At 39.7% G+C, this 15,601-nt stretch overlaps 1 protein-coding gene across 6 annotated transcripts in view; it reads left to right on the top strand.

The window, feature by feature from the left end:
- Positions 1-15,601, top strand: part of ACSL6 (acyl-CoA synthetase long chain family member 6) — a 156,992-nt gene that overhangs the window by 91,850 nt on the left and 49,541 nt on the right. For all 6 annotated transcript variants that reach the window (XM_043980188.1, XM_043980185.1, XM_043980184.1 and 3 more), the window contains exons 3-8: positions 899-1,013; positions 8,684-8,748; positions 9,380-9,481; positions 9,593-9,692; positions 10,334-10,512; positions 14,648-14,680. In XM_043980188.1, the coding sequence (XP_043836123.1) occupies positions 899-1,013; positions 8,684-8,748; positions 9,380-9,481; positions 9,593-9,692; positions 10,334-10,512; positions 14,648-14,680 (594 nt within the window). The remainder of the gene's footprint in view (positions 1-898; positions 1,014-8,683; positions 8,749-9,379; positions 9,482-9,592; positions 9,693-10,333; positions 10,513-14,647; positions 14,681-15,601) is intronic.

Raw genomic sequence — 15,601 nt, 5'->3', positions numbered from 1 at the left:
ATTTATCTTTGCTGCATAGTTTCTGTTTTAGAGAGGTTTGAGAGGCCATGGGGATCCAAGAAAATGTCTAGTCTTCTGTCTTGTTGCTTATGTGACCCAGAAGTTTCTGGTTGCTTCTTGGTATATATGGTTCCTTGTGGTGTTGATCCTCCTTCCTCAACAGAGCTAAATAGATTGTTTGGTCTACCTAAGATGTGAATGATATCTGAGTCTCCTCTCCCAATATACCTGGTTCCCTGTAGAGGTTACATGGATGCACAGACATATTGCCAGGTTGAAGTGCAACCCAGCTTGTGCATATGTGTGTGTGTGTGTGTGTGTGTGTGTATCTGTCTGTCTGTGTGTGTCTGCACCCAAATCTCTCTGTATGATACACTTCCCAGGTCTCCACCTCCTTTTAAAGACCAAACCAAAGGACAAGGTCCTGTTATTGCTTATATGACAACTGGGGTCCTTCTCAATGTACTTTCTCTTTAGTCAATGTCAAAAACTTCTTCAATGAAGATAGTGAGGAGCCAATACATGGAGAATTTATACTGTCAAAGAAGCCGTAGAGTAGAGAGAAATCTTCTTTTGTTGTTGTTGTTGTTTTAGAAATCTTTCTTTGTTAACACATGCCTGGGCATGCAAACTACATGTGGTTTGAAAATGGTGCTATAATTTTAAAGGAAGAATCCTACTGTTAAAGCAAAATTAGTTATGTCTAGTCTGTCTAGCCCATGGGATATATGTAATGAGTTCTCTTGTTAACAGGTAAAATTAATCTGCAGCATATAGTTGAAAAGATACTGTGTATTGGTATCTCTAGGTGATGGAGCTGATAGACTGCTTTCTTACTCCCTAGAAATATCATGTTTCCCAAAGTTCCCTTCTAGCCCGTGTCTTTTTGCTTCCACAGGGCTTTGATGGAGCTCGGCGGTCCGTGATTGGAGGCAGCCCAAAGTTACTGAACCATTACTATGATGATGCTCGGACCATGTATGAAGTCTTCAGGAGGGGGCTGAGCATCTCTGGTGAGTGTTAGACACTTCTGGGACAAAGAGCCTCATGTGTCCTCAGATAGGCCACATGGACATTCCATCACAGATAGGCTGTGTTCTTTTCACTCCAGCTGAAGGTTGGTGACCACTATTTGGTGAAGTAAGTGACCACTATTTACCAGGAACCACGGGGACTGGGGGAGGGGCTAGCCAGACATGGAAGTAGAGAATGGCAGCCAAATGCCGTAAGTCCATAAGATGACTGTTTGACACCAAGGAAGCAACAAAAGCCATTCCCATAGGCCTTTAAGGCATACAAAAAAGCTTCTTAAACTTTTTCTGCTTGCAACTCCTTTTCACCCAAGAAATTGTTATGTCACCCCGGGTATATAGGTATATAAAATAGGTATATATAACCTTTTACGGTTGTGAGAAAATTATTAATAATAGTGGGGTAGCTAGGTGTCACAGTGGATAAAGCACCGGCCCTGGATTCAGGTGGACCTAAATTCGAATCTGACCTCAGACGCTTGATACTAACTAGCTGGGTGACCCTGGGCAAGTCACTTAACCTCCATTGCCCTGCAAAAAAAATACAAAATAATAGGGAGGTCAGGACTTCCAGCCCCCCCCCCCTCCCACCAGAGAGCCAGGGCCTGACCTTTCTTAAGGTCAGCCCAGAGTCAGGAAGTCACTTCACTCAAAACCACACCCACCTGAAAGCCTTGTTCCCACCAGAGAATCTGTTCTCTGGGCTCTGACTTCAGCACGACTGCACAGAACCACCCTCAAATCCAGTGAACCAATAGATTTCAGTGATGCTAGCCAATTAGCTTTAACCAGTGTGTAAGGGCCGCCTCTCATCCTTCTCTCAGGCAGCTTATACTAGCTGTTTACTCTCTTGGCCCTGGAACTTGGTAAGAGCAGACACAGCCCTCTAGGGCTCCCTATTTTCTCTCTTCTCTCTCTTCTATTTCCTAGCTAGGCTTTCCTATCTTTCAGAGACTCATATGCTCTCTTTACTAATATTTAATATGCTTTAATAAATGCTGAATGCCCCCAAACTGGCACAGTAGCCTCTAATTTCTAAGTAACAAATATATGATAAACCCCAGCTAATTTTCCCTACACTGGGGACAGAAATAGGGTGACCACATATAATTTTACTCACCACACTGTTTCCAAATTTTTCACAACCCCCACATTTAGCTACATGACCCCATATGGGGCTGTGACCCACAGTTTAAAAAGCTAAGGTATAGGTGTTATTACCTCATCTTTAGAGAAAAGAAAAGTAGAGGCTTATATATGAGGCAAAGGGACTTGTTTGTGGTCATTAACGTCAAGTGTTGGCTACAAAATTCAAACCCAAGTCACCCAAAGTTCTTTCCATTAAAATGCATTGTAGCCGACATGTGTGGTGGAGAGAGCACTATATAGAGAGATGTGATTTTAAATACTGATTTAGCTATTTAACTAACCTTGGCCAAGTCTCACTACCTCTATATGTTGTTGTTTTTGGTTTTCTTTTGTTTTTGTTTTTGGTTTTGTTTTGGGTTTTTGCCGGGCAATGAGGGTTAAGTAACTTGCCCAGGGTCACACAGCGAGTGTCAAGTGTCTGAGGCTGGATTTGAACTCAGGTCCTTCTGAATCCAGGGCCAGTGCTTTATCCACTGCACCACCTAGCTGCCTCGATTCTCTTCCTCTATGGAACTTAGCTTCCTCAGCCATAAAACTAAGATATTGCATTAGATGATGTCAGAGATCCCTTTCAGCAGCAGTGTCAAACTCAAATAGAAACAGGCCCATACATAAGGATCTCTGCAGGCCTCATATTGAATTAACATTATGTTCTATTGTATTTTTAATTTATTTTTGTTAAATATTTCCCAATTACATTTTAATCTGGTTTGGTCCTAGAGCTGCTTTTATACTTCTGCCTTTCCACACATAACAGCGTAATCCCGTTATTATAACTAGCATAATTTAGTATATTCAGAGAACTGCTTGAGACTAGCTTCTCGGGCCCAGGAGACAGGGTCTGGCAGGATTAAAAAGTGATATTCAGTATTCCAAAAAGAGAGGAAGACCAAAGCAAAGTTGGGATAGAAAAAAATTCATCTAGACTGTTATGGGAAAAATATCTCCTCTCTGTATTCATGTAGTAGTAATGCTATCAAAATATATTTACCACAAGGCAGAAATTATAGCAGTAACAACCTAGGTTTTATTATTATGTTCAAGCATAGGTTCAGGCCTCGGAGAAAACCTGAACCCTCATTAGGATCTGACAAAGTCTCTTACAGGCAAAATTACATCAGAGTGATGGAGAAATAATTTTTCCCCTATTGCAATCTTGTTCATTCCTCTTGGGCCATAAAAGTTAGCATACTTCCTTCAATGTCATAAAACCTTAACAAACTTAGAGTCATAATATCATACTTCCTTTAAGGGAATAAACTTGGACAAACAAAATCTATAGGTAAAGTAAGTCAGATTGCAGATTAAACATTTAGAGGGTTCACAAATAGGCTAATTGAAGAGGAAGATTTACATGTTGCCAAGGACTCAAGGACAGATGAAATTCTTCCTCTAGCATCTTATCTAAGAAATGTTTAAGTAAAATTTTACATGCCGTGGGACAGATTTTGGTCAATTCAACAACCTCTGAACTAGGAGAAATGGCCTTGACCTTCCCTTATCATTATTATTCCATGAGTCAGGTTTTGGTGAGGTGAAGTTACGAAGTTGAAAATAAACAATTCCCATTATAAGACACTTGGTTAGCATTTCAAGCTCATTTCCTCCACTGTGATCAAATTACAAGAGGAAGTTACTACTAAGGTGAATTTGAGGACTGTTTTCAAAATACCTTTTTTTTTCAGAATAGCAGCACCAATATTGCTACTTCAATGCTGCAGAAACTCATGCTACACCTTCAGATACAGTAGTGAGAGTGTGCAGTAATGAGCATGTTCTAGGAAATTCATTTCTAGGAATCATGAAAACTCACTCGAGTTATTGACTCTTATCTATATCCCTTTCCCCAACCCCCACTCCCTTCTCCCATCCCACCATGCTCTAGCTATAAAGTTAGAGAAGTATCTCCTTTGGTCAGGGGCCCAACTGCTTTTCTTCTGCATCTGGCCTTTGGCTTAGGCATAATTAAGATTAAGACACTTGATTTGATAAATAATTCTATTTTTCTAGATTTTCAGCTACTGTCTTTGTGCTTGGCAAAGAAGCTAAACATACCCCAAGATGACCTTTCTCAGGGGCTGCACAGGATTGTCTTAGTATAAAAATCAAAGGCATAAAAACAGCATGCCAATATGTGGTCATTAAAGCAGAGGGAAGCTGGACTGAAAAAAACTGAACTCCTGTAAGGTTCTGAGAGAGTGTGATTCTATGAATAGCTAGTGAGGGCATACCTGGCATAGAGCAGATGGAATTAAGAAAATCATAGCTTTTTTAATGTGTTTTCCACACAAGAACTAGATGAGAGGAAGAAGCAGCAGAGCCTTTTGCTCGTCTGTGTGGTATTTAGTCTTTACCCTTTTTGTCATGACCAGGAGATTGTCAGATACCTCTGAAAAATAATACCCCACTGCCTGAGGGGGTGTAATTGTTAAGTAGTTTATGCTGCCTTTGGTTTTTAGAACATTTGGGTCTGTATTCCAAAAGCTTAGGGTTAAGCAGGAAGGCCAAGATTCTCTTTGGAAAGTGGTTTCCAATTCAAGGCAAGAAGGACCGTTTTTTTCCCCCTAATGGATGCTTATGTCGGACTAGTATCCTGTCCGGTGATGAGGAGACAAGGCCTTCTTGTTACTGTTCTCATAAAATTCAGGGGGTTTTGCTTTCTGGACGGTGTCTTTGAGCTGCAATGGTCACATGTTTCTTTGTTGTGTTTGGTTTTTGTCATAAGAGGCTTTGAGCCCTGAGAAGAGGCTCAAAGGTATTTATACCAAGCAAGCCAAGATTTGAAAATTGTTCCCACTGTGCCTATCCCCTGGAATCTCTGAGCCTTCACTGTAATCTGCATGACTCAGCTTATCACAGAATAAATACTCCCAGACAGTAGGATTTTCTGGCTGGAAAAATATGTTTATAAAAAGTTCTGTTAACATTTTTTCTCTATTACTGTATTCCCTTCACACTTACTCTCTTGCCCACCCTTGGTACCATCTCCGGAGGGCAATATGGAATAATGAGAATTTGGATTTGAATAATACTGGATTTGGACTGAAAAGTTTGGGTTCTGTTTCTTATTGACTGTGTTACCTTGGACAAAGTCCTTGCCTTTTCTGAGCCTTAGTTCCCTCCTGTACAAAATAAGGAGGAAGGGGGAAGGGGTGACCAGATGCATGTGCCCTTCCAGCTCAAAAGCCTATGATCCTTGCTTCCTCTGAGACTCTGCTGAGAAGTCTCACCTTCTGTCCTAGCCTAGCATCAGGAGGCCTGCTAGTCTGAGGTGGCTAGGTGGTTATGCTTCCATAAACCCAAGCCTGTGGGTCAAACATGCTCTGTTTGTTGTTGCTTAAGTGAAGGAGTGAGTATGTTCAGGAGCCAGACCAGTATAGCCTTTCTCCCACTTCAGAAACAGTGAGGAAGATCCCTTGCTGTCTTGCACCTTCTGTATAAATGTTGCTGTCTATGTGACCCAGGCCTTTTCCCCAGCAGGCTCTTCTTGGCTGTCTTGAAAAGGTCAAAGTCTTCCTGCAGGTCCTTATTTCTGGAGGCTCATAATACTGTCCTAAGGACATTGTCAACCCCATCATCAGACTTGCTTGTTTCTGTCCAGGCTTATCTTTTTCCTCCTCCCTGGACTGAGAGAGAAGGTGCTCAGTTTGCTGTGGACTCTACTGCCCATAGAGCTGGCCTTGGCCAGTTTCAGAGATTATTGTTGTGGCAGCAAAACAGACCTGACTTTCTGCCTTCCCTGCAGAACAATTGAGCTTCAGGGCAGAACATGTTGACTCCCCCTCCCCACCACTACCATCAACACACGCACAATTTATTTGTATCACAGGGGACTAGCACAGAACTATGCAATTACCAGGTATAATTTATAAAATTTAGTGTTTGTTTAGTTGAAATAGATTGGGACATAAAACAGATCGTCTGAAGCTTCCCTCATTGTTAATAAAGTCTCCGGTCTAGGAGAAGGTGGAATAGTTACAGCCTATAATTTTTTTTTTAAGTTTCTTGAAACTTCTTTTAATTTTTTTTTTACTTTGAACTTAAACTCCAAAAAACCATTTCCATATACATATCAGAACATTAAAAAGGGATTCTATATAAAAGGATTAATCTCCGTTTCACACTGCTTGCTTTTTTAAAAAAAGTATATAATAAATTCTATAAATTACTTTCAAAACTAACCTGCCAGTCATTTCTTCCTTCTCTTCTGGGAATTAAAAAAAAATGTTTAAAAGGTCCTCTTGTGGGGGTTGGGGTGAGAGGAAAGAGTCATTACTGCTAGTGACCTACTAGAACTTTGCCTTCTCCCAACCATTCCCCCTCCACAACTGAGATTATAAAAGGGGGTGTGATGGAGAGGGACTTGTAACAAATAAACATAGTCAAGCTAAGTGAATTCTTGAAGTGGATATAAAAAATGTTCACATTGGGTACATGATCTCTGCGTCAGGAAGTGGGTAACAGAATTCACCACAGGTCCTCAGAGACCTGATTGGTTCTTGCTTTGATCAGAGTTCTTATTAAAGTTGTTTTTCTTTGCATTCTCCTTCTGCTCAGTTTACTTTGCAACTGTTCACACTACCCAGGATTCTCTGAAATAATTTCTTTTGGTGCAATAAGTCAACAAGCACTTCTTAAGTATCTGTTCCTGCCAAATGCTGTGCTAAGCTCTGGGAATAAAAAGAAAGGGGTAAAAAGACAAACAAACAAATACTCTCTGCTCTCAAGGAGCTCATAGTCTAATGGAAGAGCCTGAAATAATACTCCATGACATTTCATATTAGTCTGTTCAGCCATTCCCAAATTGTCTAACAGGCAATCAATTTTAAGGCACCATCATAGATTCTAGTCCTTTTCTTTTTCCTTTTTAATCCCCATTTAGGATCAAGAAGTTTGTTTTGCTTATGACTGCTTCTTCCGTGGAACTATTTTCTTTTTGTTATTGTTGTTTTGCAGGGCAATGAGGGTTAAGTGACTTGCCCAGGGTCACACAGCTAGTAAGTGTCAAGTGTCTGAGGCTGGATTTGAACTCAGGTCCTCCTGAATCCAGGCTGGGTGCTTTATCCACTACACCACCTAGCTGCCCCCACTATGTTCTTTCTTAACTACTCCTCCTTACCCCCTTTATTTCCCCATTAATTTTGACGGATTTGCACACACTGTTTTGTGTGTATATGTACAAAAGACATTCCTTTACAATCGTCTATTTAGATCTAAGACAATTGCAAAGAACTCCATAGAAAATGTTATCCACATCCAGAAAAAAGAACTATGGATTCTCGGTGCAGACTGAACCACACGGTTTCTACTTTTTGTTGTTTTTTTCTTTTTTGAGGTTTTTCCCTTTTTTTCCGATTCTTCTTTCACAGCATGACTAATGCAGAAATACGTTTAATGTGATTTTACATATATAACCTATATCAGATTGCTTTCTCTCTTGGGGAGCGGGGAGGGAAGAGAGGGAGGAAGCAAAATTTGGAAATAAAAATCTTAGGAAAACAAATGTTGGAGACTATCTTTACATGAAACAGGAAAATAATAAAGTACTTTTATGATTTAAAATAAAATTTTTTAAATTGTCTATTTAGATTGTTCTTGGCTAGAACAAGCACTATGAGAAGATATTTGAAGCAGGTCTAGAACTGGTAACACTGATCCTTAAGTAGTCAGCTTTATAGGAACTGACATTATAGAGTGGAAAGAGTTGTGACCTGAGCATCGGGATGCCTAGGTTTGAATCTACCCTCTGAAAACCTCCTATGTAAGCCAGAGAAAGTCACTCTGGGTCTCACTTTTCTCATGTATAAGTTGGGGATAAAAAATAACTGTAATACTTATAGGGTTCTGATGAGGATCAAATGAAATAATGTATGTAAAGTCTCTTTTCAAGTCTAAAACACTATGAAAATGTGAGATAGTGGTAATGTGATATAATCTTTGGCTGTATACACATACATACATACATACATATGTATGTATTTATACATACCACTCCCAAAACTCTAAGAGTCAATAATATAAAAGCATTATAAATGACCCTTCATTATTTGGGGCTGGACAGAGGAGGGGTTTGCTCTCCTAATTGTAAACATATATGTGAAATATTTTTCCTTACTGGGTGATTACAATATATACACAAGAACTCTAGGAATGGGTAAGGGCAGCTGCATAGTCCTCTAAAAGTTCCCTTTGCAGTTCATGCAGTGCACCCAAATTGCAACTTCTGCCCACTAGAGAGTTGGTTTTGAAACCCTCTGGTGTACTAGCAGCCTTGTATGTTATCATATTCATTCTCAACCTATTCATTTACGCAACACTTGGAATGTGTATAGATAGGTCTAGAATATGTATAGATAGGTCAGCTTGGGCAGTCTCCATCACAATTTTTTTGAATCCTCCCCAACCTGGCACACTGCCAGGTGAATTGAGACTTCAAAGGATTTTCATAAAGCAGGTCTCCATAATGTCCACTATGGCTAACAGTCAACATTCTTCTTTTTTAGGAGATGGTCCCTGCCTTGGATCCAGGAAGCCCAAGCAGCCATATCAGTGGTTGTCCTACAGAGAGGTAAGTATATGAAGCTGACAGTGTTTCTAGCTAAATAAACTCCAAGGAGAGATCTTAAGACATCAGTGCAATATTACTCATCTCCAAGGTTATTTCATGTCATTTGTCATATTTTTGCTGACAGATACGATAGGTTATTTTTACCTAATAATGCCATTAGCAAACATCAGGAAATGTATCTTGGATGGACTTCAAATGTTTTGAGAAGAAACTGGATTCATCAGCAATTCAGTGGCCTTTAGCAACCTTGTTCTGGGCTTTCAGCTGATCTGGTTAGAGGGAGGGGAAATCTTAGCACCATCAGTTAGGGGGAAGACATGATTTCATTGGTGTAGAGAATTCACTGGTAGAGAAACTACTTCCACTAATGCAGATTGGCAACTTAGCTTTTTAGGGAGTTTCCTCGGAGGATATGTGACTCTGTCTATGGTCAAGCAGATAATATATTAAAGGCACAACTTGAAGCCAGATCATCTTGACCCCATCCCTAATCCTTTATTCACTATACCAGACTGCTCCTCTAGTTTAAAGTTATTTATTTAAATGGAAATATTCAATCTCTTAGCTGTACCTCAAGATTTCTCATGTAATAATTTTTTTCCTTACTGAATTGTCTTTCCCAAATACCCAGGTAGCAGACAGGGCAGAGTTTCTGGGATCAGGGCTCCTCCAACATGAATGTAAACCATCAACAGAGCAGTTTATTGGTGTCTTTGCTCAGAATCGGCCAGAGGTAAAAGAAACAATGCTATCTGACAATTTTTTTCATGTGTCAAGTCACTGAACAGTATTTTAACTCTCCTCCTCTCTTTCTTTCCACCAAATCTCCTGTGGCTCTTACCAGTGGATCATCTCAGAGCTGGCCTGCTACACTTATTCCATGGTGGTGGTTCCACTATATGACACATTAGGCCCAGGGGCCATTCGCTACATTATTAACACAGGTAATATTAATTCAGAGAAGTCAGAAGCAGAAATTTCATTTCCCAAAGAGAAGTGCCAAAATACCCTTGGAATGGGAATTTTCAAAGCAACAGCATATCCTGCTAAGAGTGTCTAAATCATCAGTACATGCCTTGCCCAAACCAATCCTTAATGGTTCCTTCTAGTTCCAGTCTTTGTCTGTGAAATTCCTAATGTCTTTGCTGGTCTAGAAGTTGGAAAGGAAGAGTTTCTTTTCCAGTTGAGGGCTTTCTACTTCGTAAGCAGGAAGTTTGTCTTCCAAGTGCCCGTTCTCTCTGGTCAGCTATTGTGGGAAAAGTGGGTCACCAACAGACCAATCCTTTTCTTACTGGTCCTCTGATTTGCATGCATACATACATGTGTTATCACACATGCATATGTACATACCTCTGTTAGCAATTTAAAAAACTAAGCACTAATTAAATCCCACACAAATATATGGCAATATTGCTGGATGGAATAAGGAGGCAAAGTATCTTAGGGGTAAGGTTCTCAAAGCCAGGGCTCATGTGGACCCTGGAGCACCATCTGCCCAGGCCACCCTATAACTATACCATGCTTTGGACAGGCCATAGCCAGGGAGGTTGCCTAGTACTGACACTCACAACAATTTTCTTCTCAGCTGATATTGCCACAGTGATTTGTGATAGACCTGAGAAAGCTATCCTTCTTCTGGAACATGTGGAGAGAAAGGAAATTCCTGGTCTGAAATTCATTATTCTCATTGAACCATTCGAAAAGGACTTGAAAGAACGAGCGAAGAAAAGTGGTGTGGAGATTCAGTCCATGAAGGAAGTCGAGGTGAGCTTCTTTGTCTAGTTTTAATAGAAGCTCTTTATAAATGTCAAAACAGATAAATTGTCCATTTTTTTAAATGGTTAAATTTCTAAAAACTTTTTTTTTACAGCTGCTTTCTGTAAGGTTGGAAAGGTTTATTATCTCTAACTGATAACATCACTTCTCTGCTAAGAAGTTATAATAACTAACCTTTTAAAAGAGCTTTTCCTTACAACCCTGAGAAGTAGGTAGTAGAAGTCTAATTTCTTTTGCCTTACAAATGAGGAAACAGAGGCTCTGGAAAGTGAAGTGACTTTCCTTGGACTTCACAGTTAGTCAGTGTTAGAGTCCAAGATTCAAACTTAAGTCTTCTAGCTTCAAAGTTAGTTTTGTCCAAATTTTCATGACCTCAAGGACGATAGCACACCAATAATGTCCATGAGATTTTTTTGGCAAATATTCTGGAGTGGTTTATCATTTCCTTCTCCAGCGGATTAAGGCAAACCAAAGGTTAAGTGACTTGTCCAGGGTCACACAGCTGTTAGCAGCTACTAAGTATCCGAGACTGGTTTTGAACTCAGGTCTTCCTGACTCCAGACCTAGCATCTCCTCACTGAACCACTTAGCTGCTCTTTCCCCATACCTTGCTAATTCTTAGCACTGTAAATGCCTGTTAAATATTTTTTTTTGGCTGGGCAATGAGGGTTAAGTGACTTGCCCAGAGTCACACAGCTAGTAAGTGTCAAGTTTCTGAGGTCAGATTTGAACTCAGGTCCTTCTGAATCCAGAGCTGGTACTTTATCCACTGTGCCATCTAGCTGCCCCCCCCCACACACACACACAGCATTTTCATGTCAGAGCTGGTACTAGAGCCTAGGTGTTTTGACTCTAAGCCAGTGCTTTTTGTGTCCATATGAAAGGCTCAGCTATGTAGGGGTCAGCATTTCCATATATATATATATATATATATATATATATATATATATATATAGACATGGCTTGAAGCTAACCTCATAGGATTGTAGCTGTGGAGCTGGATAGGATTTCAGAGGCCATCTAGTCCAACTCCTTTATTTTCTAGATGAGGAAACAGAGATTCAGGGGGGTTGGGATTTGAACTCAGGCCTTCTGACTCCAGAATTACTGCTCTTTGGTAGACTTGTCATGATCTAAAATGGTACTTGAGATGATCTATGAAGAAAATATTAAGCATGCTCCAACTCACTAGGGAAGGCATCCAGGGGAAAGGCCTCTGAAGACATTCATTTGAAAGGAATGTACACATTCTGAATTGTTTTTATTGTTGTCCAGGATATTGGTCAATTCAGTCAGTAGCAGCTCAGCATAATGAAGAGTCATTCCTCTTGAGCTTGGTGTTAGAAATGAAGTGGTAACAGAGGAAGCCTGTCCTCATTTTAGCACAATTGACAGCACCAGCTGAGTTAACAGTAATTGACTTATCCCTGGGTTTAAAGAACTTGTCCAATTCCTGGTCTTTCTAGAAATGGAGCCACAGATAAAGCTATCACACTTCCTCTTGAACCTTCAACCATCACTTAATAATACATTACAGGGGGGCAGCTAGGTGGCGCAGTGGATAGAGCACCGACTCTGGAGTCAGGAGTACCTGAGTTCAAATCCAGCCTCAGACACTTAACACTTACTAGCTGTGTGACCCTGGGCAAGTCACTTAACCCCAATTGCCTCACTAAAATAATAATAATAATAATAATAATAATAATAATAATAATAATAATAATAAAATTACAGTATAGCTGCCCAGTCCTGAGTTTAGCTATGTTATAGTGAATCCAAAGGATAGACACAGTCCATGACCTTTTATAGTCTGTCTGGGGCCTCATCTGACATTTTTAATAGAAACCAATATATGCTAAGTGGCAAAGAATAAAACAGGCAATAAATAATAAAGGAGTATAATGAGGGATTCAACTCTGTCTTTTTAAAAAATAATATTTTAAGTGTTCATGAAGGATGCAGGACTCTGGCTCAGCCTCGTCCAAGATTATTATAGCTACTCAATGCAAGAAAAGGCAAAGATGATGTTGAGTATGGATGGAGATATATTCTGAAGTTCTTGTATGATGGGGGCTACCACAGCCTTGTAAATAGTCTTAAATTTATTTGGCACCCCATTGAATTAATTTTTCCCATTTGACTCTGTTTCTGAGGAAATAATAGAATGAAGTTAGCATTCTCTACTACTTGTGTGGACTTTGTCACTATGATCAGGCAACAACAAAAAGCATTCATTTGAGACTTCTTGGTAATACCTCATTTTAAGCAAACTCAATGCATTGGAATATAGGGTTATATAAAATATCTTTTTATTTGGTTCAGCCCATACTTGTGACTTCCTCATTGTAAAGAATTTACAGGGCAGCTAGGTGGCATAGTGGATAAAGCACTGGCCCCAAATTCAGGAGGACCCAAGTTCAAATCCAGCCTCAGACACTTGACACTTACTAGCTGTGTGACCCAAGGCAAGTCACTTAACCCTCATTGCCCTGACCCCCCCAAATTAATTAATCAATTAAATAATTTTTAAAAAATATTTAGAAATTTTAAAATTTATGTCAAAATTTGTTTTTACATATAATTTGGAAAAATAAAATTCTAAATTAAAAAAAAGAATTTACAGTAAGGAAATTCCTCCTACCAAAGCCAAGTAACAGCTTGTTTGAAACTTCTAGTCTTAGAGAGTTATCTAGGATATTGATTTATCCATGGTCACACAGATAATATGTGTCAAAGACAGGAGATGAACCCAGATTTTGCTGACTTCAAAGCCAGTTTTCTATCTGCTATGCTTTGCTGCCTACCAGAAAATAAATTAGTGAAGGGGGTGATTTTTTTCTTTGTTGTTGTTTCAGGGCAATGAGGGTTAAGTGACTTGCCCAGGGTCACACAACTAGTAAGTGTCAAGTTTCTGAGGCCAGATTTGAACTCAGGTCCTCCTGAATCTAGGGCCAGTGCTTTATCTACTACACTACCTAGCTGCCCCTGATTATTCATTTTAGAAAAGAATTCTCTTCTTTCTAAAAGGATAGTGTTGTATAATTAATTTCCTTGTGCATTTAAAATATAACACTAACATATTACTACAGTGCCTTAAAGTTTAAAGAACACATAATAACACTGGGAAGTAGGGACTATATCATTATCACCATTTTACAGGTGAGAAAACTGATGTTCAAAGATCTAAAGTAAGCTTCTCAGGACCACACAGCTAAGTGCTAGAGCTAGGATTTGAGCCCAGCTCTCCTAACTCTTCAGTGGCTCTAGTTCTTTCTATTTCAGCTTTCTGCCATGTACACAACTTTTCAGGAGGGTGCCCACTGAGTCAAGTAAGGGCCCACATCTGCTTGCATGGGGTATTATATACCAAGCATGGTATGAAAGGCCACAGAATCCCTACTGTCTGAGGGCTCATAGTCCAATGCTGTTTGACACACAAACCATTTTAGAAGGAAAGTGAATGAATTTCATCAAACAACCAGCTGTTATACATCTGCTTAATTGCTAGTTCTAATTGGGTGTTTGTCTTAGCTCAAGTTTCCTTTTTCCCACACTAGTAAACACAGCCTGTACAGACAACCCTCAAGTGGACAAAACACCCTTCAGGCTCACATGGGACATGTAGGATCATGTGGAACTCTGGAGACAAAGTTTTCACCCATAAAGACACCAGATACAATGAAAATATCAACAACTGTGGAAATTGCTCCATTTCGCACTAGAATAAATTTGGTCATGGTCGAGGCCAGAGGCATCAAACTCTTGGGAGTATAACTCAGCCAGTTTAAAATGGAATTGGGAAATGTTTACTAAAATAAAAATACAACACAACATAGATAGCGTACATTAGTGCTTTTCTAAGTCAATATGCAGTTTGCAGGGATCCATTCCTATTTGAGTTTGAAGCCAGTGATATAGGCAGCATTTCTGACTTTTCTTTGACTTCACCTCCTCAGGGCTATTAGCACACAAATTTCCCTAATACTGTCTTTCTAATTAATACTGAAAGGTTATAATAATGTGGGGTGCTGGAATGAAGTGAATGTTATTTGATTGGATTTCAATGCTCTGATGATGTAAATGTATTTAAGGACTTTTAAAATCACATTTACTTTTTTTTCAGGATTGTGGACGAGACAATCATCACCCTCCTGTGGTAAGTTAATAGTCAGCAAATGTGTTGCGTATTTACTGTGTATTAGATGTAGTGACAGAGATAAAAGGCCAGTGCCCTCAAGACAAATCTGGACCACAGGATTGTACACATACCCATGAAAAGTTCCCAGACATACCAGGTAATAGGTGATTCAAGCTTGATGAGGGATACAAACAGTAAATTCTCTAGGAGGTTAAAAGAGAGAGAGAAAAAAATAATGGGCCCTGAGAGTCATCAAGGAAGGAAGACTTACTTCATGGAGATAGTAGAACTTGATCTGGACCTAGAAGGATGAGTTGGTTGGGCTACTAGGTGACTAGAGGGACAAAAGGAGAATTCCAGATCACACCTTGTTTTTCGTCACTTTTTTCATGGGTGGTTTCATTAAGTAAACTTTTTGGTGAAGTTTCATTGACTATGGTTATTCTGGGCTTGAAATCACAGAATCATTGAATCAAAGATTTGAGCTAAAAGGCATTTCAGTGATCATTTAGTTCAACCCCTTTATTTGACAGTTAAATGACTTTCCCAAGGTTAAACAGGTAGTAAGCATGAGAGGTAGAATCTGAATCCAGATCCCAGGGTCATAGATTTAGAACTGGAATAGACATCTGCTCCAATCCCCTCATTTAACAGATGAAGAAACTGAGACCCAAAAAGTTGAAGTGACTTTTCAAGGTCACAGAGGTGGTAGAGGAGGTAAGATTTGAATCTAGGTCCTCTGATTCAAAATGCAACAGTCTTATCACTGCACCATAGAAATAGCACTTTTTTCTAGGTGCATAAAGGAGGCCAAATTTGAGGGCCAAGACTGGGAGCAGAGAAGAAGTCACCATGGAAAGATGCATCCTGTGGGAAGCATCCTGGGGGAGAGCATTTGTCACAGACATCTGAGGGAGGACAACCAAAAGGAATGAAAAA

This window comes from Dromiciops gliroides, chromosome 2 (assembly GCF_019393635.1).
Source record: "Dromiciops gliroides isolate mDroGli1 chromosome 2, mDroGli1.pri, whole genome shotgun sequence".
Classification (NCBI taxonomy): Eukaryota; Metazoa; Chordata; class Mammalia; order Microbiotheria; family Microbiotheriidae; genus Dromiciops; species Dromiciops gliroides.
This window is presented reverse-complemented; position numbering and strand designations above follow the sequence as displayed.